Source organism: Festucalex cinctus, chromosome 3 (genome assembly GCF_051991245.1).
Source record: "Festucalex cinctus isolate MCC-2025b chromosome 3, RoL_Fcin_1.0, whole genome shotgun sequence".
Lineage (NCBI taxonomy): Eukaryota > Metazoa > Chordata > Actinopteri > Syngnathiformes > Syngnathidae > Festucalex > Festucalex cinctus.
In genome coordinates, this window is record NC_135413.1 from 24,865,059 (window position 1) to 24,890,631 (window position 25,573).

Here is a 25,573-nt window from a genome sequence, read left to right on the forward strand (position 1 = left end):
AATTTTCTTCAACCTTGTGTCATTAAATTTAAACTTATACAACTGTAATCTCATACATTTTCATTATTAATTTTTTTCTTGTAACTTTGCATTGTTGGAAAAATACAATATATTTTTATTTGATATACAGGACTGTCTCTGAAAATTAGAATATTGTGATAGGGTCCATTATTTTCTGTAATGCAATTAAAAAAACAAAAATATTATATATTCTGAATTCATTACAAATCAACTGAAATATTGCAAGCCTTTTATTGTTTTGATATTGTTGATTATGGCTTTTTTTTTTTACTTGGTCTGAGGAAATATTCCAATATTTTGAGATAGGATACTTGAGTTTTCTTTAGCTGTAAGCCATAATCAGCAATATTAAAATAATAAAATGCTTGCATTATTTCAGTTGATTTGTAATAAATCCAGAATGTATGACATTTTTGCTTTTTTAATTGGATTACAGAAAATAAAAAACTTTCACAATATTCAAATTTTCTGAGACAGTCCTGTATTATAAAAATACAACATTTTTCATATAATATTACAGCTCTATTCTTGTGAAATGAAATATTCCCGCCTGAAATGTCCAATTATTTCATAATTTAATTTTAATTTAATTTTATTTATGTATTTTTTAATACAACTTTATTCTCACAATTTTACAGCTGCCCTTTCCCTCAACATTGAAGTTTTATTCTTTTCATTAAAAAAAAAAAAATCTCAGAAAAATGGGCCGTTTTCCTCATGAAATAACTTTTATCGCCTCCTAATATTACAGCTTTATTCTTGTAAAGGTACACTTCTTTTGGAAGAAATACGCTTTTGTACTTTTCTGGTCTTCAGCGTGGCCCTCATAGTAGTAAAAGTGCTCGCTTGCATGCATAAATGCAACACGCTTCCATTGAAAATGCTCGTGTTTTGTGAGAAACATCCAGGATGGAGAGACAGGCTTTTTGCTGAGGTTGTTGCAGAGATTGTGGAAATAGGTCACACTCACACGCACATCCACGTCCATGTATGTGCTGCTGCCATTGGCACATTCTCAGGCTTTCATGTACTCCTTTGAATGTCATTATGTGACTCCCATGCCTCTTATCTCCCACTGTCATCCCTTTCCTCTTTCCGCTGGTGTGTGGGTGTGTTTATGTGTGTGTATGTCTTCCAGGTCAGCGCCTCAGTAATGGAAGTATGACTGTAAGAGGAAGGTTTGGCCATCAGCGTGCGTTTGTGTGCATTCGCTCGGACGCAACTGCTCACGTCACCTCTCCTATATGTGCTAAATTGTTTTTTTCCTCCCCCGTGTGTTTGCGTGTGCGGTTGCTGGCAGCTGCGTGGTGGACGAGATGGATTTCTCGGGCATGGAGCTGGACGAGGCCCTGAGAAAGTTCCAGGCCCACGTGCGCGTGCAAGGCGAGGCGCAGAAGGTGGAGCGACTCATCGAGGCCTTTAGGTGAGGAGCTGGGACAACTCAACTCAAAATTTGCACATGGGGGCAGGTGTGCATTTGGTACCTGCGAGCTGATCTTTGCATTCAGTTTTTCTCTTGAAAAACACAACAACCACCAAAAGGGCACACGTCTTTGTTGTAATGCCGTCGGCGACCGGTGCTTACATATTCTGCACTAAATCTTAAAAAAAAAGGGAGGAGAGAGGAAAAGGATCTTTGATGTCATGTATCAGCCTTGGGGCTAGCAGACATCCACATCCAGAGAGACATTTTAATAGCCTTTAAGTGCTTGTGAGAGCTGATGGTGACAGGTTGTGATGAGAGCAAAGCTCTGGTATCATTAACAAATTATACTGATTGCCTGCAACCGTGGATGAACTCGCCAATTACAGCACCAAAAAAATGATGCAAATCAAGTGAGCGTACAAAAATAGATGCACTCTACTTCACAACAACCTCCTCCTGGCGAGGTTTTCCGAACACATTGTTTTTTAGGATTTGGCGGTGTTGTGAAACGGTGCTTCATCCAATATATTGTGGATTTTTTGGCAATTATTCTTGTTATTATTATTGTTATTTATTTTTATTTTTTTACAAGAGCTCGGACTCACACCAAAGATTCACATTTGCTGTTTGTATTGACCTTAGCCACCAAACTGACAGAACTCAAATGGGTTGCTTAATGTAGTTTTTGCTGAAAAATACGTCACAGTTCAACGACTGAAAAACCCATTGATCAAAATGGTAAATACAGAGCACTTATATCGCAATTTTTTCTCCACCGCCATACATGGCCAACAGCATAACAAAGAATGTTTATTTTTCTCTTTCCTACCATTTTAAATTCATCTACATTGCTACTAGCATCATCCTAGCTAGTGCTATGCTAATTTATCTCTCAAGTCCGGCGTTCATGTTTGCAAACTCACTTTCGTTTGTTGCTAAATAACGTTAACTGACCAACAGCGAGGTGAGAGCTGGCTAAATATTCCCATTGGGTTAGCTAGCCAACAGTGAGGTGTGACGGACAAATATTCCTATAACTACTTCAGGGTGTCCGGTCAAATGAACCGCGCATGTAGCTTTCACACTTAGGCACTCCCCATGTAGAGATGCTAATATGCTATGATGCGTTCGAACTTGAATGGGAAAATTCGGGTTGTTTTGGAAGCTAATGCTAATTTGGCTTTGGCTAAACTCAGTGTGGGGTGCAGTTGTCAGGAGTCGACGTGGTGAGGGACCCAAACGCAGGGGAAGCAAGGTACGAGGGCAGACGTGTTGTCAAGAAGGGATTTTATGAATAAAACAAAAGCAAGAGGCAAATAAGGAATTGATCAAACACAAATAAACACCAGGCAGACGAGCAAGGAAAACTAGGGCAGAGCAATAGGGCAGGACTGTAGCAGCAAACCGGGCAGAAAATAACAATGAACCGACAAAGGACAGCGTGGAGACAGGAAACTAAATACACACACTAATTGACAACGATTAGACACAAGTGGCAGGGGATGCTGATTGCTAGATACATGAGGAAGGGCAGGCGACACAGGTGGACAAAAACAATGCTTAGGACAACTCAAAAACACAGAACATGACTAACCCTGATCCATAACAAAGGTAACCCTGGAAAAAATAACAAAACCCAACCCAAACCATGACAGCAGTATTTTGTACAGTAGATTAGCCTCACTGTTGCATCACAATTCAGTAGCACAAACAATTTTGGGAATTGAGCTCACAAAAGTATTTCTTTATTTTACGATTTCACACTTGATGAGTGGGCAGGAACTCCAGAGACATGCAAGCAATTTAAAAGTCACTTCTCCAAAATATTTTCCCTTCAATTCTAGTATTCAGCCTGCCTTTATGGCGGCCCCATAGTCACTGTGTTTGAAAGTATAAAGAGAAGGAAGTGAGCAAACAAATTGTCTCCGCAGCGCTGCCCTTGAAGCGTCCTGGATGTGTCCACACACTGCTCACAGGGACAAATTTGAGAAAAATTGCTGCTGTGATTTAGTGTTATAGATGTGTCACAGCTAATGTAATGCGCTGCGTGTGTCCTTTGTGCGAGAAGATAAGGACTTTCTTTTATCATAACAACAATAGTGATCTCATGTTTTTTGATCGAGCGTTACCTGACAGAGCTTTTCGATGTGCTCGTTTCTGAGCATTAGCATATTATCATCTGAATTGCTATGTCCAACTTTGCGGGAACAGTATGTAAATGTTTGGGTTAATTTCTGTCAAGAACTTGACACCATCAAATGTCTGGAATGTGGTGACCTGGTTTTCAAAATAAAAAAAAAAATTGGACACTTACAGTTTCAAATGTAATTGCTAATTTGGTGACCGATGATTGTCTTATTGGTTTGGCTAATGCTAAATGCTATCTTGCGTGACAGTTCAACAGTCTCCTCCCTGCTAGTCCTTCAGGAGGAACGTAACCAAAATCCTTTATAAGCTAACGACCCCCCTGTATATTAGATGACCTTTATGGAAAAATGGCAGTGCAGGGGAAAAGCAAATAATCATCACACTTTACTCATTTGAAGGCCAATCAGAACACTTCATCACATGTTGGCGAGTCAGAGGTACCCGGACCCTTTGGGTGGTGCACATTACACATCTGTCACCCTCAATCACGAACCACACTTTGTGAGCATAGGTCACAAGTGAGCGGGCCTTATCGGGACGTGGCCCGCGTCTTACGTAACACTTGTTATGTCATCAGTGCGCGCGTGTGCGTTGCGCTGTCACCGTGGCGAAGGCTTCTTTGTGCCAGCTGGCGTGCGGACCTTCATGATATGAAGATGCCAGGCCGATGTTGAAACAGACTGCTGACATAAGACGGGGAGCCAAGAGTGACGTACACGCCCGCGTTTATTGCTGTTTATTCATGCAGCGGTGCATAAACATGCACAAAGCGTGCGTGTGCGCGCGTGTGTGTTTGTGTGTGGAGTCATGCATTCAGTAGTGGAGCTCGCCTCGCGTCAACATTTGCTGCATATTACATCAAGTGAACGAGTGGGGAAGCTGCTATGTCACTGCGTTTGCTCACTGGCTGAAACCAGCGGGAAAACGTTTTGTTTGCAGGATCTTGCATTAAGTAAAATAAAAACAAAAAGCTTGATTTTCAGAGCTAATTTGAACCGACATATAGAAAACAGACAACGTTTTAATTCCTCTGGAATTTTGCTGTAAAATGGTGAAAATTGGGATTATGTCAGGGCCTTAAGAAAAAAATAGACCTTGTCCTAAAATGTTTGATAACAAAGCATGGGCAAAAACTAAAAAAAAAAAAAACTCACTATTTAACTTTCTACATTTTTTTAAATTTCATATGTACTTGTGGCTAGAAAGCAAAGCATCAGTTTCATTAATCATAAATGGTATGATCCTTTACAACAAGAACCAGTACATATAATAGTAGGAGTTAAAAACTAATAGTACAACACATTTTTTTCCACTCAAATGTTTTTGTAATTTTTGGAGTCAAGTATGTGTGCAGTGTGGACTATCTCAACGTCTCGATGATAACAATAAAATGTTGCACGTAGTTAGAACTTTTAAACTGCAAATGTAGATAACATTAGCTTATATTAGCAAACATTAGCTAGCCATGTTAACTGTTAAATATTAGACAGTCCATTATAAGATTTTATGGTTGCAGAGTTTGATGGTTTTATTTGTTTGATTAGTGTAGGGTGACCAGATGTCCTGTTGTGGCTGGGACAGGTCTGTTTTTGAACCTTGGCTCCGTGTCCCGGCGGATTTTGCCAACCTCTTTGTTTTGTCCCAATATTATGAAGTTCCCATCCTGGCGTTTTTTTTTTTTTTTTTTTTTTTGCCATACTGTATATCACACAGTTGTCATAACGTTTCATATGAGAAACCCATGAAAAGGGAATTTAACTGTTAAATTCCTGTTTAATTTTGAAAACCTGGTGGTCACACTATTAACTCATTCAATCCCCAAAACGTGTAAAACTGTTTTCTTAATACTTTGCTTCTCTCCCCCCCAGAAAAAAACATGTTTGTTTTGTTTTGTGAATGCAAGAGCATACAGAAAGCTTTGATGCAACTTCTGACATGAAGAGGTGGCTTAAAGCAATGGTAGTTATAAAAAAAAAAAAAAAAAAAAAAAAAAAGGCCAGCAGGTGGCAGCAGAGTATAAGAGATTAGCCAGGGCCATGAAGCAACAGGCACTTTTTGTCAGTGTTTTCACCAGGAATGTGAATATTGGTGAAACTTTTTAATTTTTTTAATGCTAACTGCTGCAAAATTGAAACAGATACAAATATACTTTTTCTTCCTGGTGAATGAAGAGACTGTCATCTTTGTTTTGGTAGGTCCATGTTTGTATAGCAATAGAACACAATGTTCTGTGGGCCTTGCAAAAATAAGTAAAAATCCAGTAAAACAACTGGGGGGGGGGGCGAAGTGGGTTGCTTCAGTGAAAATGGCTGGGAGTGAATGAGTTCATGAGTACTAGCTAACGTTAGCTAGCCACGTTAGCTGGCGAATATAAGCCAACTCTATTATAATTTATTTAGTTTTGGTGTTAGAAAATGAAATCTAGTGTGCCAAAAACAATATGGTTGTTCATGAACCAGAAAGTAGCCGCCTACAAGCATACAAAGGGCAAATCAACAATGATAAACAAATGTCAACAAATGCTAGCAGTTCAACTTGGTGAGTTCCATTCTAAATGTCATTCGTGACATTTACAAATTGTGCTTTCGTGCTAAATAATGTGCAAAAACAACACAAACATAAAAAAAAGAAATCTGCTATAGTGTGTATCTCCCAGTGTTCGTAGCCTCTGCGCCGGCGTCTCCACAAGGCTGCCGTGATAAAAGCCACCCCGACTCCCAGAATGCACCAGTGTGTAAGCGCAAGTGACAGTCAAGGAGTCGGGGAGGTGCGAGCGAGACGTTTTGAAGTCTGCGGTCAGCGACAGAGCAGACAAAGTGCAGCATCTCATCATGCTCGTGCGAGCCAACGTGACGAGCCGAGTGTTACTTCACCACCGATGGCGCAAAAATGCTTTGCGCTGTCAAACGTGTCCTTTCGGCGCCATTAATGGCAACCGCTCCTGATCATCAGACACCGTCAGGGCCAGAGTGGGACTCATTTTCAGCACTGGAGTTTTAGGGGCTCAGACCGGCCCACTTAACTTCACAGCATTTTAATGATGATCTACAATTTGACCCAACTACGTATATTTTCCATATTATGTCCCCTTTAATTATTGTGTTCGCCTAAAGCACGCACTCCCACATGCTGGTATTGTCCTTCCTCATATCATAACCAGCTCACAATCCATATCTTAAAAATAAGAATGGAGAGAAAATGTGTCATAATAATAATAATAAAGCCACAAGCCATGAAGTCAGGGGGCGCTTCATTAAGTTAGACTTCGCTTCAGGAGCCACAAAAAAGGTTTTGAGAGGTGTTTCTAATATTCAGTGGAAGCCTGCAAGTGCAATTCAAGAGAGCTAGACTGAATATTAAAGCATTTTTCAGCATCATTCCAGACAGTAGTCAAAAACTTTTGAGTCGACCAAATAAATTGAAAGTTGAGCTTGGCGGGTTTCATTTCACAGCAAAAGTGAGCATTGAATCACTGTATAATGGATGCAGGATAATTTCATGTTAATTCAAATGTGATGCAGAGTATTTAACCATACATTTTTATACTTAACCTTCCTTCACTGAGCGTTTGTGTGATTTATTTATTTATGTTGTGTCTTTTTATGTCTACTCAGCCAGCGCTACTGCATGTGTAATCCTGACGTGGTGCAGCAGTTCCACAACCCCGACACCATCTTCATCCTGGCCTTCGCTGTGGTCCTCCTCAACACTGACATGTATTCGCCCAACATCAAACCGCAGCGCAAGATGGGCCTTGATGACTTCATACGCAACCTCAGAGGTGACAGTCATGCACAGACACATACAGTTCGTACTGGACATTAAATGTCACGTTTTTGGGGCATTAAAAATGTAAATAAATTTATTTTCGGGTAATTTTAGGCATGATTAAACTATCCAAGTTCTCGCCAAGCCATTAGTTTTCCTCTGCTGCTTGCCTCCTCCACCTCCTAACTGCTAATTTCGCGTTGCTGCATGACTCATTCACAGTGAGTGAGTGCAGTGTGAAAAGGGTTTAACTCATCGCCTGTTTACCTGACGTGAAAGTCTCCGGGCTCTCCTGGTGTTCCATGTCTGATATATCTTCAGCTCCTCGGGTTCTGCCCCAGAGAGCGTGCCAATTAATTGCGCCTCATTGCGATTTAACGATACGAGCTGGTATTTTCCACATGCGTCTCATCACCTGCGCTCGCCCGCCAGCACTTTGACTTCTATTTACCTTTGCTCAACAACACTTTTTCTTCAGTCAACAGTGGCTTCCAGGCTGCGATAGTTCATTGTCATGGTAACCACGGAATAAAACGTCATGATTAAGTGCAGTTACCCTGCATGGTGTGGCTATGAGTGGCCAGTATTTCTATCTATCTATCTATCTATCTATCTATCTGTCTGTCTGTCTGTCTGTCTGTCTATCTATCTATTTTCCTGTTTTTGTGAGACAGTCCACTATTTCTAAATGTCCTCACAGGCAGCATCCAGCAAACAAAACAATTTGGTCACACACTTTCTTCCCCTCCCTCCTCAAGCCTTCACAATCTCATGAGTTCCCAAATGATGGGAAATCACAAGTTTTTTGAAGGGTCTTTGACCTGGTCTTGCAGACGGTATTGTTCACAGTGAGTCAGGCTGATTTTTTATTTATTTTTTTGGCACGTCTGCTCTTTCAGGTGTGGATGATGGCGCAGACATCCCCAGAGAGATGGTGGCTGGCATTTATGAAAGGATCCAACAAAGAGAGCTGCGGTCCAATGAGGACCATGTTACCTACGTGAGCCGCGTGGAGCAGTCCATCCTTGGCCTGAAAACTGTAAGCCTTGGTACTACATACCGTACCTACACATGTACTTATCAAGAGAAAAAAAAAAAAAAAGAATCTGCCTACCTACCTACCTGTTCAGACTGTCCTACTCCTACTCCACCCATCTTTACTAAAACACATGATTTATTTTTACCTTGTCTCACTGAGATTTATTTGGTTCTGTGTTTTTAATATTTTTTTTGTACAGCAACCTTGAGTGTCCTGAAGGCACTCTGAAATAAAATTTATTATTACCCGTGGAGACTGATCGTCCCCTACCCCCCAAACTCTTGACAAACTAACCAAACTGACGGACCTAGCAAAGTCACTTTTTGCACTGTTAATAACCAACCCGCCAACATGATGAACTGACCTACTTGCCTCCCTAGTCACTAATTTATCTCCACTTATTTCTTTCCCCGTCCCTGTGCAGATCTTGGCCGTACCTCACAGACGTCTGGTGTGCTGCTGTCGCCTGTTTGAGGTTCCCGATGCCAATAAACCTCATAAACAGAAACTGTCGCAGCTCCAGAGAGAGGTCTTCCTCTTCAACGACCTGCTCTTGGTGAGCACGCTCCAAAACATGTGACGCCTATCAGCGTTTCGCTTCCCTGTAGTTTTATTCAGTCGAGCGGCTTTCTTACATTTGAAACCTGTTTGGCTGCGTCTCCTCCAGATCCTGAAGCTGTGCCCCAAGAAGAAAAGCTCGGCTTCTTACACCTTCTGCAAAGCGATGGGTCTCCTGGGAATGCAGTTTCACCTCTTCAGCAACGAATGTACAATGAATTCACACTCGCACATCAGATACACTTGCACAATCTAATCCTGAACATCAAATTTTCAATCGCCACTGGTCCAGATACTATCCCTGTCACCACAGGTCACATATTCCACCTAACTAATCTCAATATGTGTGATATAATTGATTTGAATGTTTGATATTACTTAACTGATTTGCTCCCAAAAACGTATAAATACGTTTTATTCTATATGTTTTAGTGTCCCAGACGTATTTATATGTTTTTTTGTTTTTGTTTTTATGCTAGAGCATACAGAAGGCTTTGATGCAGCATCTCAACTGCAAATAACGGTTGCAGAAATGGTAGTTATTACACAAGCAGCCAGCAGGTGGCAGCAGAGCAAAAGAGATCAACCAGGGCCATGTTGAAAAAAAAAAGGTCAATTACTCACAATTGTAAATAGTTTTGTGAAAAATGATTAAACTTAGCTCTCTTCTAATGCTAATTGCTGCAAAACGGAAACAAATAGAAACATACTTTTTTTTTCTCCTAATGAAAGTAGAGACTTTAATCTTTCTTTTGGTAGGTTCCATGTTTTTATAGCAATAGAACACAATATTCTCCGGGCCTTGCAAAATCAGTCAAAATCCAGTAAAACAGCCGGGAGCGAATGGGATTGCTTCTGTGAAAATGGCTGGGAGCGAATGAGTTAAATGTGTACATTAAAGTGTATGTGATGCATTGAAAACATTTTAAAATGGTCCCTAGTCGGAGTTTCCCACTTCAAATCAAAATGGCCAACTTCCTGTCCATCCAATTTCGTTTGTACTGTTTCACAATACATGAATGAACATGTCATGTTTTTGTTTGGCACCAGACTACGCCCATGGCGTCACCATGCTGAGTCCGTTTACCTCCGAGAAGAAGCAGCTGGTCAGCTTTTGCTCGCCAAGCGGGGAGGAGCTGCGGAAATTTGCCGAGGAACTGCGAGAGGCAATTTCCGAAGTCAACGAGATGGAGCACATACATATCCAGTGTAAGGCAAAAGTACTCACACTCTTCAGTAGAAGTACACATACTCAATTCCGTTACTTATGTAAAATCATAAAGTAGAGACTCTGGAATGTACTGTTAGTTAAAAGGCATCAGAAAAACAAATAGTCGAGTAAATCTACTTGAGTACAGGGACAAAGTATTAGTTACTTTGTTGCTTCTTACCACTGAAGACATTTGACAACTATGTGTATAACTCACACTTGTGTTTGTCTTTTGGCGTTTTTAAGGGGAACTGGAGAGACAACAGGGCATCCAGCCTCACAGCATACACACGAATGGCGGCCAAGTGGACGTGCACACGGGACACGGGTCCCCCTCAGGTAAAGACGAAAGTCCAGCAATCCATTTTATATAGCACTTGACTTATTTAGTGACACGGGGGAGATGGTGAGATGAAACATATCCCTGTTGATTGTGGGTGAGAGGCTGCGTACGTACACCCTGGACTGGTCATATAGACAGACAACAATTCACATTCACATATGTCACTTTGAAGCAAGTATCAGTACTTAATGGGAGGGGTTCATTTTGTCATCTTACTATCCAAGCCTCCAGTGATGAGTTAAGATGTCATGTGACTCAATATTTCTATATTGACTGTTTAAGTTAAAAAAAAGAAAAAAAAGAAAAAAGAAAGTTAATTTGTTCTGCCCCTTAAAGACAGGCTAAAAGTTGCTATGTATGTGTTCACTGTGGGTCAATGTTAAAAGTGTTTTTTTTGTTTTTTGTTTTTGTTTTGTAAGGAGATGGGGAGGGAAAAAAAAAAAGTTAAGCCCTAATGCACGTCGTGTTAAATCTCCTTATCTCAACCACTGGAGAAAAGCAAATAAGCATTTTATTTATTTATTTTTATCCCCAAACTGCTGAAGCGTTTCCTTGCACGAACTAAAAAAAAAAAAAAAAAATCCCTCAAAACGAAAGCTTCCCTACTTAGTGCTGATTAGAAGCCTGGAAAGATGGGAATATTTTATTTTAATTACAGTGCATGTCGGCGGTATTTGTAGCTGTTAGCTGTCAAGGTTACGCATAATATCAGTACTATTTGGGACACACTCGCATATCGTACAAATGGAAAGTACATTTCAAGTGTAGGAACAAAACCTTTAGCTCTACTGAGCAGGTTTATTTGTTTTTGAGCAACTTCCGGTCTACATTTTTCTTCTTCTTCTAAATCTATCAACCTGTTTAAAGTTTGAATGAATCTGAATTCTGTGATTTGTCACAGTTGAACTGTCCACGGCACAACATGGTAGCCAGTCTGCCACAATTTTACATCATTCCTTATGAACCAGGAAGTAGTCTGCTAGCTAACAAACGAATAGTCAACCCTGTCTATTTTTTATTTTATTTTATTTTTTTTATCCATCAACCTGCTAAAATTTAAATGATTCTGAATTCATCGACTGGTCTTAGCTGAACTATCCACAACACACAACATGACATAATAGCCAGTCTGCCACTATCTTACATCATTCTTTACAAACAAGCTTTTAGCCTGCTAGCTAGCTAGCTAGCTAGCTAGCTAACAAACAAACACAAAATATGGCAAAAAATGGAAGTGTTCACCCCCATTTTGTAAAAAAAACAACAAATTGTACAGTCTTGTCATGTTAGCTACACTGTAGCACATTATGTTATGTATTAGCTTTTACAAACTACAAGATGTGACAGTAGACTTGCTAGAGCAGAATCGAGCTCGGAGTAAAATTGAGACATAATAGAATTAAACATTGACTATTTAAACAGCAATATTTTCAACCAAACCTGGCATAATAATGAAAGTCTGCTAACTTACTGCGAATATGCACTGTGAAACACCATAGATGGGCTAACGGAAATTAGCATCGATGTGACGGTAATATAAACCTTCAAACAACTTCTATTTTAATACACACGGAGCAGAAACATACAAAAATACTCGGTCATCATTCTGTAAAAAAAAAAAAAAAAAAGACTGCTTAAAAATGTAATTTATCTAAGGGCAAGAACAATAATAGTAACGAATAACACTGTACAATGTGGTTCAACCTTGGAGTTTTACTGAGTGCTTCTCGACTAATTTATTTTCTGACAAATACAGAAACCTTTGTGGAGGGATTCTCCCACCTCCTGAGTGCTCTTGATATTCTGAAGTGCGCCTGTTGATTTCTTGTGTGCTCCGGCAGGTCAACAGGACGTGTACGATAAAAGTGGCAACAACAACGCTGTGGAGGTGAGTGCCAAAACCACTCTTGTCTCCCTCAGGTAAGTAAGTGTGTGTGCTTGTTCACCTCCGTTGGGTCTTGTCGGCTTCTCTGTCAATGCGCGCGTGTGTGTGCGTGACTCATGAAGAAGAAAGTCATGCTTGGCTTTAACAATGATGATAATAATAATAATAAAACAAAAGGTGAAAAGCTCCACTTGGGCCTCATCACCAAGGATACAAAGGCAGCCTAGAGGCCGTCGAGTGGATCATCCGCCACTTGCCGCGGAGAAAACATCCATTCTCCATCAGCTGCTGCTAAGCCTCGACGAGGCAAACCTAAGACAGCCTGCGTGTGTTTTTGCGTCCACCGTGTGTGTTTCTTCTCCCTTTCACCGTGTGTCTCTCTCCCGCCTCGGCCAGTCCTTTTGAGACATGTCAGTGTGTTAGGGAGGCACCACGCCCTCGGTGTCACTTTATCCCTCAATCTTCTACCGAATACACCCACACCCCACCCACCTACCTGCAATACAACCCCCCACACCCCCCTCACAACCTCTCCTCTCTCGTTTTTTTTTTTTTTTTTTTTTGTATCATATACAGTACAGTAATCCTTCACTATTCAAGAAGAGAGCCCGAATGGGGAAAAAACAATAATAATAAAAAAGATGGCGAATAATTGATGCCCCCCGCTAAAAATTGATTTTTGGCTATATTAAGACATATGTTACTGTTACTGATGAACATTTACACAGCATCCCAACTTTTTGGAATCAAGTAAAAAATAAAATTAAATAAATAAAATAAAATTAAATTAAATTTAAAATAAAAAAAGAAGTAATATTAATAAACAATATTAATTAATACTCTTTTTGCTATTTCTTATATTGTTTACTTTTACTAGAAAACTATTTAATTAAATAATAAAATAAAATCTTGAAAGACAAGGTACCACTGTGCTGATATTTTCCGTAGCTTTAAGAAATAAAATATAGCAAAATGAAAAATGTATTTACAGGGGACCCCCACTATGCACAGGGGATATGAATGGGCTGGCCCATGAATAGCGAAAATCTGCATTTAACTGACACCCATGGAAATGCATTGAAGTAAAAAAAAATAAAAATCTTCATAAAAAAAACAGAACACTGATAAACTTCCAATATTCATTAAAAAACAGGGGGAATAGGAACCTCTAAAATATATATATATATTGAAAAAAAATGTAGGTATAATACAGGAACCAAGCAATTAATTGGCTGATATTTTTAACACCGACAAAAAAAAAATAAAAAAAAAATATCAAAGTTGTTCTCCCTGTAAAGGACAAAGTTTTGCACACAGTCAAATATTCTGCCTGTAGTTCATATCTTTATTGTTGCAAGTGATAGGGGACCAAAAAATAAGTAATATATTTTTTAATTAATCAGCTGTTGAATTGGTTATCGGAGTTTTATTCTGTCAAATATCGGAATCGACATCACCCTAAAAAAATATCCGTATTGGTTGGCCCTGTTATTTATTATATCATATTTATTGACTTTTACAATGAAATACTGAAATATCTTATTCGCCCAGTGATCTATTGTGCATAAATGTTTAAAAGAAATTATTTTTTTTATATATTGATGTGCAATTCACACAGCATCCCAACTTTTTGGAGTTGGTGTTATTTTAGCTGGAATATACAGCATATACGATTGTGAAGGCGAGAAGGGGTGTGCCTGTGTGTGTATGAGTGTGTCGCACGCGCTGACTGTGCACGCCACCTCCGTGCATGCCTGCATGCCCCCGTGCGTGTCACACCAGAGGGCTGCGTAAGGCTGCGTTCAGGCTGGTAACTCCCCGTGCGTTCTCTGGCTGTTCCTAAACTAGGTGTCAATTCACAACAGGCTGCAGACCTACCAACTGAGCCCGCCCAGCGTTGAGCCGACGCCCCCCCTGGCCCTGACCGCCCCGCCCGCCCTGCTGGGCCCCGCCCCGGCCGGGGAGCTGCGCCCGGAGACGCTGATCCAGTGCCAGCAGATCGTCAAAGTCATCGTGGTGGACCAGAGCGGGCGGGGCCGCATGGAGGCCTTCCTCAGCCAGGGCCCGGCCGCCCACCAGCTCCTGCGCTCGGCCATGTCCACGCCCGTCCACGTCCAGGGAGACGGGCCCCAGCCCCCCCTGCCGCCGCCCCCGCCCCCTTACAACCACCCGCATCAGTTCTGCCCGCCGGACTCGCCCATGCCGCTGCACCACACCATGCCGCTCACGCGCAGACGCAACTCCAGCGGCTCCCGCAGCATCGTCTGAGCCCCGCGACCATCCCCTGAAACGAACAAGCAGCCACTATGACCCCCCCACAACATGGAGTTGTTGGGACGCCATTTTGTAAAGACAATTGGCCTGCTCGCGGAGCATGTCCGTCCCAGGTTGCGACATCTTTTTGGACTGTTTGTGCACAAGCGGCAGCTCCGAGAAAAGCCCCGCCCAGATCCCCCAAAAAGCAGGGGTGTGCAAACTTATGTGCTCAAGGGCCACATTTGGTTTTGAAAATCAACAGATGGGCAGGTTCATTTTTAGATACGGACCAAAAAAAAAAAAAAAAAGTTCAAATATTAAAGTTAATTATGTAACCTGAATAATAATTCATGCTGCTTATTATTTATTTATTTATTTATTTATTTTTAAAATTATTTATTAAATGATAATTTTACTAATTATTTAACCTTTTTTTTTTTACTAATATTTATACAGGTTATTTAATTATGTAAAATATTTATTCAAAAGTCATTTAAATATAATGGATTGAGCAATCATTTAAGGATTTAATTGTACTTATAATTATGTTATATGGAATAAAAATGTAATAATTAACAAGCTATAAAATATAACTATATACAGTATTTATAATTAATTTAATTTTATAATTAATTTAATTTGAATTAATTAGCAACATATTTATCTATCCATCCATTCATTATTGCATCGTTTGTGAAATTATTTTAATAAAAAATAATTTATGCTACTTTAAACATTTAATTAATAACTAATTTAGTTAAATAAAAAAGCATTTTATTTCACTAATCTTTGTATTTGATGTAAAATTGTTCATTTTATAACAAAGAAAATCATAATTCATGTTTTTTTTAATTATGTTTTTTATGCATATTTTTTTTTATTAAAAAGTAATCAATTATGTAATTAAATAAGACATAAAATTGTTTATTGTGTGATCATTTTTGTTTTGCATTACAGTATTTTCAATAAATCATTAATTTAATGAGATCCACGAAAAACACAAAAAATAAATTTTGAATTGGCCAATTTTAGGATGAAAATGGCTAATTCTATGCAACAAATACAGTTGTCTGAATAAAAAAATATATATAAAAATAATCAATACATTTTAATACACCAACCCTAGGAAAAGGGCTAACCCATTTACAAGACTGTTGCTGATGCAAATGTTCGGTGGGACGGATTTAAGAGCCCCCATGTAGCCCCTGGGCCTTATTTTGCTCACCCTTAACAGAAAACGGAGGACGTTATTGAGAAAACAGGACATTATAAAAAAAAAAAGAAAAAAAAAGACTCATCTCAGCACAACAAGTCTGGCCTCACAGCAGCGCTGCAATTATTTTGTTCTTACTGTGGAAAAAGAAGAACGCCGCTTGTGATTTCACTTCTTCCTTAAAGGATCCGATGATGGCGAGAGAAAAGGTTGAAAAACACGCAGACAAAAGAGCGAAAACGGTACAAAGATGTCTCCCCTGCATGTACAGGATCACGTCACACGCGTGGGTTGTCCCCGACGCTTCGTGACAGCACGTCACGTCACCACAACAAGGGACACTTGTAGTATTGTGTTAGCAAGCAGTGTTAGGGCCACGCTGGAAATATTTTTAAAAAACAACAAACAACTTGTAGTCTCATAAAAGTTATGTTTCAACAATGACGTCCTGACATTTTTTTCATAAAAAGAAATCTGTATATATAATTCAATGAAGGGATGGACGAGTCATGGGCCAGCCTTATTTCAAGGTATTGGGCACTCTGGAAAGCACGTCGATACCAGCCATCGATACTAGTCCCCCTTGCCAGTAGTTGGCGCTACTCCGGCCATTTGAATCATATCTAATCTTATTTTAATCTAATCTAATTTTATTTACATTTTACTTTCTTGTTAGTTTATTTTTTGTTTCTTGTATAAAGTATTTTGATAAAAATTTCTGTAGTCACATTATTTTCAGATTTAATTTTCATTAAATTAAGATTTTAATTCTCTAATTATCTGGCTGTCTTTTCCCTATAATTATAACTTTTTTTGTTTCCCCCGTATTAACAAATATGTCATTCTTCTCATAAAATTAGGAAGATTTGCTATTATTACATGTAGTATGTTACTTTATTCTTGGACTTTATTGCAAAATTGACATTTGTTTTTGTAATACTAGTCCTATATACATATTAAGTTATTCCTTTTCTCATAATGTCACACTGTTGATTCTCATAAAATGATGAGTTTTGGCCCCATAAAATTAACAATATATTTTTGTAATATTTTTATTTAATTTTGATTTAAAAAAAAGACTTTTCCCCCTCATGCATAGTTTACAAGACAACTTGATTTAAAAAAACAACAACAAAAACAAACAAAAAAAGCCACTTAATTGGTATTAAAATGATAAATTTTTTGGCAAAAACATTTTTGCTGCAACATTACATATTTTTGTAAAATGACCCTCATGTTCCCGCAACACAATGGACTTCATTTTTGTCACATTTTCCTTGAATCCTCACATTACTATTGAATTGTTTCTTTTCCGTGTGGCCCTAACACGTTTGCCTGACATGAAGTAGCAGGACTGCCGAGCGTCCCTCTGACTTCCTCACAACTGGCACTGTGGCGATAATTCATCAGGCTTCTCTTCCTCTTGTACATTCACTCCTAATGGCTTTCTCCACTGTGAATATTGTTGTTGGCGAAGGCCATTTATCAACCGGGAAACTCTCACTTATAGCTTTAGTTGAGGAAGGAAAATGACTCCACACATGTGCGGGGGGGTGGATTTAGGTCTGCTCGTAAACTCGCCTTTTGCACTTTTTATGTTCTGGCACAGTGAAAATATATGATAAAAAAAAAAAATCAGGAAATAAGGAAAAAGCAGCAGCAGCAAGATGAAGTTGAAATAAAAAAAAAAAAGACATTTGAGTCGAGCCGCTTTGTACAGCAGAGACGCACCGAGCACGTCTTATACCTTTTTTTTTTTTTTTTTTGCACCACAGAATATATTAAAGAGATATTGTAAATACATAGATTCTATTCTGAGAACGTGATCTCGCGTCCGTGTGTGCGTGTGTCTACGTCTGCTCAATTTGTACAGAGAAGAGTCTAGTTTAAAACGAGAGACAAACACAGAGCTATAGTTATGATGATGATGATGATGATGATGATGATGATGATGATTATTGGCGTTTAATATCAGGCGTGGGTGGGTTTGGGCGGTTGGGGGTCCTTACTGCAGCCGAGCAGGAAAACTGCAAGCTTTTATAGGTTTAGAGCGGTTACCATGGCAACACAGATATTACTATTATTACTACAATCGTCATTACAGTAGTATTGTATCATTAAGAGGAGATGTGCAAAGGGCTATGCTGTTTGGGTGAATACACACATAAACATGTACACGCAAAAACACAGCAGCCAAATCAACACAGAATCCATTTTAGGAAACGCTCGTCTTCTCCCTGCTTTGTCGTTTGAATTTTATTTTATTTTTTCTTCTCTTTCCGTGAATTTCCACAGACTTGACGAGCGCCATTCAAGCATGTAAAGCTTCGGAAACGGACGAAGCAGCTCCGGTCTCGTTTTTGTATCATAATCGTCGCGTCCACTGGTGTCATTTTCTGCCATGTTTGTTTACAATGTGAACGCTGAAGAGCAGGTTAGCTTGCAAAATTTCATGGTTTATATGGCAAAATTTGCGGCAAAATGGCAAAAATGTTCACGACAGCTTTTTCATATCAGTTTTCCACATTTTCCATGACAAAATTTTAAAAATTGTCCTACGAATTGCACAGTCCGAGTTAACTCACAACATTTATCATTTTAACATTCCAAACAGTTCAACTTTTCTCCAGATTTTCACATTTTCCATGGCAAAATTTCCAAATTTCATACAAACAATTCTGCCACATATCTCAACTGATTCAAACAATTTCTGCAGAATTTTTTTCACATTCCACATTGCCATTTTTCCCCCAGAATTGTACTTTTTCTAAGAAATTATCTCCTCTGGAAAAAAATTAAGAAATTTGACTGACAAAATTTTCCAATCCTTCCACATTTCTCTGCTGCTTCCAAAATTCTACACTTTCTGCGAAACGATCCCCAATGAAATAAGAAATTTGACAACATTTCCTCCATTTCTCATCTGATTCAAATGATTTCCTCATCAAAATAGATTTTTTTTTTCACATTCCAAAGATTCCGTTTTCTCCAGAATTCCACATTTTCCATGGCTAAATTCCCAAACAAATTGATATTCTTTTTTAATCACCATTCCACATAGACACTTTTTCCAGAATTCTCAATTTACTGAGAAATTATCTCCACTGAAAAAAAATTAAATCTGACAAAATTTCCCAATCTTTACACATTTCTCTACCGATTCAAAAACTTTCCACATATTACATCTGGATTTTTTTTTTCCCACAATCCAAAGATTCCCTCTTTTCTCCAGATCTCTTTCTCAACGGATTCAAACCATTCAAACATCAAAATGTTCAGCTCATTCAGGACATGGACAATATTTTCACTTATCCATCACTCCTACATTTTCCTGGAATTCCACATTTCCCACAGCAAAATATTGAACGTAATAGACCTTTACAACTTTTCTTAATCCTTCCACATCCACGTATCTTCCACATCTGACATTCCCCAGTTCCTACATTTGTATAAATCGACAGCATTTCTCTTCAGCGCCAGCTCTTCGGCATTCACATGCAATTTCGGGTAAAAATGCATTTTATAGTTTTTATTTTCTTCCTCCCTGTTCTGAGCCCTCCTCCATCCCTCTTTCTCCGCGGTTGTCATGGGGATGCGGCGGTCTCACTGTGGAAGCACTGTCATGAATATTTGCACCCTCACGCTATTTATAAATGAAAACAAAAAAAGATTTCTTAAGGATCAACATGTTTATTATATAGAAGAAAAAAAAAAGAGTATTTCTATTTTTTTTTCTTTGTTTGTTTGGAGAGAATGAAAGAATAAAGTAGTTTTTACTCTCTGTGCATCTTTGTGTGTTGTCAATATTGACTGCGCCGCTCTGATGAAAGATTTTGCAGCAGGTGGATGAAGGGGGCGCGAAGGACGGAGGGCAGGTGGCTTATGGGAAAATCAGCCTGTAATGGTTTTCCTGTGCCTTTAGCACACGGGCGCTGAGCTCATTCATTACGGCACGGGGATGCAATATTGAGTGTGACAGCACTTGAGGAATGTACATGAGGAAACAGATGCAGTGGTCTGCATATGGATTGGATTGTCATTTGGCCATATATAACACACAATAACAAAGACACGCTTTGGTCGTTATCGGGTTGGCACGTGCTGCAGTAGGAAAGGTTAGCAATAGCACAAGATAAGACTTTTTCTCAAAACGGGCTGATACATGCGCTGTAATTAGTGATCTTGAGCTCCTTTCTCATTAAAGTAACAGGTGAGCTCTCATCTGACTTTGGGAGAGAGGCGGAGTCAACTCTGGACTAGTTGAGAAGCCCATCACATGACTTCATAGTCAGTCAAATTATTTCAGTTGCACAAATACTTAAAAATGGACCTGCATCACACAAAATGGCCGCCATTCCTAAATGATGAATGCCATATTTTCCGACAGTGGAACCTCGGTTTTAATATGGCCTAGTTTTCATACAATTCCATTTTCATCATTTTTTTTGTGTCTAATTTTGGCCCAGTTGCTTGGTTTTCATACAAAGAGTATTTGCGAAAACGTTACTGACATCAACGAATCAACCTCTCTAAAGTAAGACCTTCAAAATAAAAGCACACAGTGTGGTGCGATAACAGTTTCACCACACTCCCCAAATGGTGACTTATTTAGAAGTTGTAGTCAACAAAGAGTAGTAAAATAAAATTCTTATACTGACATGATTTTATTGTGAAGACATGACTTAACAGGATGTTACGCTAAAAATTACCCCAGCTTGTCTGAGTTTTGCCGAACAGACCTTTATTGCCTTGGTTTAATAAAAGTTCATTGATCCACATTGTTCATCATTGACAGTTATTCCACACTGATTTCTGTAAAACTGTATTCTCGGGAAAATATATTTTTGTTCATATTTTGGATGTCTGGGATGGATTAAATGTACTTCCTATGGGAAATATTGCTTTTAGGCAGACCTTCTCCATTGTGGTGAGGTGTGCAAAGGCCATAACAAGTAAATACAAAGTATAATATATATACATGTATGTATATATATATATATATATATATATATATATATATATATATATATATATATATATATATATATATATATATATATATATATTTAATAAAGCCACCCTAAAAACTATGTTATTGTCTAAATACTTTTGACCCTGTGGGTTGAGTTACACATATGCACTAAATAACCATAGCCTGTTCATTTTATAACGTATCCGCACAAGTACGAGTTGGCGAGGGTGTTGCTAATTCAAGTATTTAGGCCGTAAAAGACAACAACAGCACGGAAGAATAAAAAATCAAGCGGCTTTTACTGGTGCAAATCACTCTGGAGAAAAGGATCTAAAACAAAAAATTGGAATGCCGTCAACTCCTCCAAGCAGGCAGCAGAATTTAACAAAGATGTAGAAAATAAAAGAAATATGGCTGAATAAATTATCTTACAAAAACACAACAGCTTGCAATATGATACAGTCATGACAATACGCAGTGGACTCAATGTGTGCAAAAATGTGATAGGACGCTCTGAGTGCTCACACTTTTTTTCCTCGCCGTGAAAACGAGAAGGTCCTTGAAGGAAAAACATTCCAAACACACATTTTTTGTCCTTTTTATCCTCCTCCTTATTCTTCTCTTTCTTCTAACGCTCCCCCAAAAAATAAAACACCAACCTTCTGGCAAAAGCGTCCGTCTACATCGTGGTCTCTTCCCATTCCAGTTCAACGTCACCTGGTGGACGTATGTGCAGTGAGACATGTGACCCAACAAGTGTGTGATCCCAAAAACATTTTAGTATCATTTCAAACTCATCTAAAAAAAACATGATAAATTGACTTGCATTATTAAATTACTAAATATTAATATAAATAATTTATATTACGTAATTAATTAATTAATTAATTAATTAATTAATAATTAATATAAATTATTAAATACAAATTACTTCCCAGACATACAAAAATGTCTCTTTCACTTTGACATACTTTCGTAACATAAATTACTACTTTCCTATTCGCCAGTGCACATATTAGTGCAAAGAGCACAAAAATCAAAAAGAGATTTTAGAGCGAAGAAATGATTGGTATGTAAATTTGTAAATAGCAACAATGAATAGGCGGAGGCGGAGGTTGATATATTATTTTACCTTCCATTGCATCCAGCGAGTCCATCTTCTCCAGAGCCGAGTAGCTGACAAACCAGATGGACTGACTGTTGCCTTTGCTGTTCAGCAGTTCCAGCGTGCTCTGGTGCAAGAAGATGTATTGGGCCTGACACACGCACGCACACGCACACACACGCACACGATACTGAAAATAGCAAGCAACACGAGCAAAACGTGCTGATGCGACCAAAACGCGGCGTATGTGCAAACAAAAGTGACAATAAGTGCCGTGCGGCCAATCCGTCTTCCCACTATGCAGAATGCACAACACATACATCCAGCAGACACTTCATTAGACGCTCCTGCACAATCTCATGAGAGCCAATACAAGAGCTGTACTAAAAAAAAATCTGCCTTTATAAAGTGAATAAGTCTCGGTTTCGATTGATGCGTCACGCAGATATATCATTGCGTCTGTAGTTTGCAGTGTTGAAGGTGATTCTCAGGTAGTCAAAGAGGGCGACAGAAATGTTCAAAAAATAATTCATCTCAGTGATTCTGTTGTTGACAAAGCACCACTGGAAACTTATTTTATTTCAATATTTCTTATTTATGCATTTTCATCTATTCTGTTCATGGTTAATCTTCAGGTATGGGTGTGTACTGGTATCAATAGATTCGATACCAGGCCTTATTTCAAGGAAATTGCCAATAATTTCCATACAATTTTAAAGAAAATGGCTATATTGAGAAATGAAGATTTTTCTTCAAAATAATCTGTCATTTTTGGGGGAAATTTTACATATCAAAAATAGGGATGTGTGAGTACCGATATTAGGTGTCTGTATCCTCCTACCAGCAATTCAAATGTGTCCTCTGTAGTGGACCTTTTTAAACCTGAATATCTCCCACGATTGAATTAACTCCTTTTGTCCTCTATAGAGGACATTCAGAGCTTTCCAATGATGCCAAACGTGTAGGGGTGGGACTTTGCTACCTTTGATTGCAAATGAAAATGGCTTCCCTCAGTGCGAGCACTTTTTAGGGAAGAGGGAAAGTAAGTGTATAACACTTTTTATTGAACAAATTTAGGCTTTAAATGTTGTTAGCATGTTTTCTATAAGACACTTAAAAACACATAAAATTATTGTTTGAATTATTTGAACTGTATTTGAGCCTAGCATTTAAGTTTTAAAAAAATGTCCTCTGTAGTGGACACATCATAGCTTAAAAATAAAAACTTTTTGGTTTTTCAATTGTTTCAATTGTTTCGACGCTAATACTTTGGATGTGCCATCTTATGCCTCCGACATTCACTGATGTGTGACGTGTTCACTGCATGCTGAGCCAAGATATCCTATTGGCCCTTGAATTCTCTGAACCAATGTCAAGGCAGCTTTTTCATGTTGAAAAAAAACAAAAACAAAACCTAGGTATTGTTACGGTATCGGCATCGGCTGATACTGCAAAACTGGATATCGGAATCTGTATCAAAAAAAAAAAAGGTAATTATAAGAATAGAAAATTGTTATTAATTTAATGCAATTATAAGTAAAAATTTGGGGTTTCCTGATCCGATATTGATATCAGACACAAAAAAAAAAAAAAAAAAATAGCATTGATTATTGTTAGGTTCTGAGGTTGGATCCCAAAAGCGCAGACACAAATAAGATTTAAATTCTTTATTCGCATAACGAGAGGGGTAGAACAAACTTGACTAGACGAGAAACAATGAGAATGCAGAGAATCACGAGACGCCAAGCCCCCTTGGGCTGTGTAGATGCACAGAGAAACCGAGGTAATAATTTGATAAACACTTCTCGGTTTGGCTTAAATAGACAGTCAATTGATCGGATTGGCTGTGACATGGAATTATCTGATTGGCTGTTGACCAAGTAAAGGTATTAAAGATTCTTGACATCACATAGTTCCTGACATCACATGTCACATCACAGTGTTTTCCCAGTTGAAACCAGATGATGGTTGCATCAGTTCAAAACAGACACTTGACCTCACGGTCATGACCCAAACATGACCCAAACTTAACCCTGGCGTGACCCAGTCATGACAATAATATTGGTCTACATTCAAAATCTTCGATATTGCTAAATGGTACTTAATTTTCCACCTTACAAGGCCTTCAAACCGCTTTACATTCAACTACTCATTCACCGACTGATGACACCATATCAGGAGCAACTGGGGGTTCAGCATCTTGCTCAAGGATACTTCAACGTGGTCACAATGGCATTGAACCCACAACTTCTGGGTTGAGAGACCACCATTCTAACACTGAGCCACGCCACCCCAATATTAGCAATATCAGCACTCATATACAAACACCTGTTTGAAATAAACAGGCCCTATTTTCTCTTATCTTCTGTTTCTGACAATTGTTCTTTGTTTGAATAGTATCACTTAAGTCTCTTCTAATATTTCACACTAAAAAATGATTACAAGCATGTATCACTCGCATTACACAATCACAACAGGAAGCTTAATCGCTGTAGAGAATTAAATGTGATCCTAAACAACAAATGTGGATCCCACTATGTCAACACAAACAATGAGCTGCAATAACAATGACAGCGCAGCCCCACACCCACAGTGAGACACACCAACGATCCATCCATAAGTAATGAGCAGGCCGGGTGATTTTAGGATAGCGCCGTGCTTCGTCAGGATGGGGGAATCCTGCTCACAATACACGTTTCATCCACTGCCAGATCATCTTAGTCAAAAAAGAGAATTTTCTAATAATGCCTCACAGGGAATGGGATCACAGGGGGGCATGAAGAGTAAAGTAGGACAACTACACAGACATTTGCTGATGCTTAAAAGCAACCCGGCACAATTTAAGAGGATATTCTGCATTATTTTTGTGCGTGTCGCCTCTCTGGCGGTTTCGAACGCAGGGTGACAAAAAAAAAAAAAGTGTGTGTGCTTACCAGATTCTGCACCATGCACATCCTCTCGCTGCGCAGCTCAGCCACCAGGCCGTAAACGTCCACAAAGTCGTGATCTCGGATGTGCTGGATGAGATGGTCCAGAGCGATGAACACGCCCGTTCGGCCCACGCCGGCACTGAGACAACAAACACACGCACGCACAATGACTACACATTTGTTCAGTTTGTAAATTTGCTCACAAATAAGTCGAAAGTCTCTGATTTTAATGGCTGTTTATTGATTTTGGTAAATATAGACCAAATAGCAGTAAAAAAAATACATGACAGAATAAAGCTAACATTCTATTACCACAAATAAAAAAAAAAATGTTGGGTTGTTTTCCTAACCCACTGACTGATTAGCTGTTGATTTTGAGCACATTGGGTTACGAAAGAAGAAAGAACGAGAAGCCTGGCGGTTCGCTAAATCAGCGTCCCGGATTTATTCGATTAAAAATAAGACAATGTGAGGAGGGAGGTGGGAAAAAAGAAGGTCCAATTGGTGCTGCTTTAAAGATTATTGAATTTCGAATCACTACTGCCACCTGTGGTCAAAAAATGAAACTACACACTTCCTTCTGGTACATAAGACCACATCCGCAGTCAGAGGGCGGGAAATTGGAACCTGTATCCTGTGTGAAAACTATTTGCCAGAGGCTTGCAGGAATATCCATTGTGAGCAGCTAAAATGTTAATC

General features: G+C 38.9%; 2 protein-coding genes across 4 annotated transcripts in view; one reads left to right on the forward strand and one right to left on the reverse strand.

Annotated features, from left to right (window-relative positions):
• The window catches only part of iqsec3b (IQ motif and Sec7 domain ArfGEF 3b), a 49,404-nt gene extending 29,752 nt beyond the window's left edge, over positions 1 to 19,652 (forward strand). The window contains exons 7-15 of one of the 2 annotated variants that reach the window (XM_077517031.1): positions 1,322 to 1,444; positions 7,210 to 7,376; positions 8,263 to 8,402; positions 8,827 to 8,958; positions 9,070 to 9,169; positions 10,011 to 10,169; positions 10,417 to 10,509; positions 12,355 to 12,401; positions 14,247 to 19,652. In XM_077517031.1, the coding sequence (XP_077373157.1) occupies positions 1,322 to 1,444; positions 7,210 to 7,376; positions 8,263 to 8,402; positions 8,827 to 8,958; positions 9,070 to 9,169; positions 10,011 to 10,169; positions 10,417 to 10,509; positions 12,355 to 12,401; positions 14,247 to 14,666 (1,381 nt within the window). In that variant the 3' untranslated portion in view covers positions 14,667 to 19,652. The remainder of the gene's footprint in view (positions 1 to 1,321; positions 1,445 to 7,209; positions 7,377 to 8,262; positions 8,403 to 8,826; positions 8,959 to 9,069; positions 9,170 to 10,010; positions 10,170 to 10,416; positions 10,510 to 12,354; positions 12,402 to 14,246) is intronic. The other variant, XM_077517032.1, reaches the window with a different exon arrangement.
• A 1,422-nt stretch (positions 19,653 to 21,074) lies between these two features.
• Positions 21,075 to 25,573, reverse strand: part of ptprq (protein tyrosine phosphatase receptor type Q) — a 45,603-nt gene continuing 41,104 nt past the window's right edge. For both annotated transcript variants that reach the window (XM_077517042.1, XM_077517043.1), the window contains 3 exons: positions 24,878 to 25,013; positions 21,972 to 22,095; positions 21,075 to 21,556 (listed from right to left, as the gene is read on the reverse strand). In XM_077517042.1, coding sequence (XP_077373168.1) covers positions 21,519 to 21,556; positions 21,972 to 22,095; positions 24,878 to 25,013 — 298 coding nt within the window. In that variant the 3' untranslated portion in view covers positions 21,075 to 21,518. The remainder of the gene's footprint in view (positions 21,557 to 21,971; positions 22,096 to 24,877; positions 25,014 to 25,573) is intronic.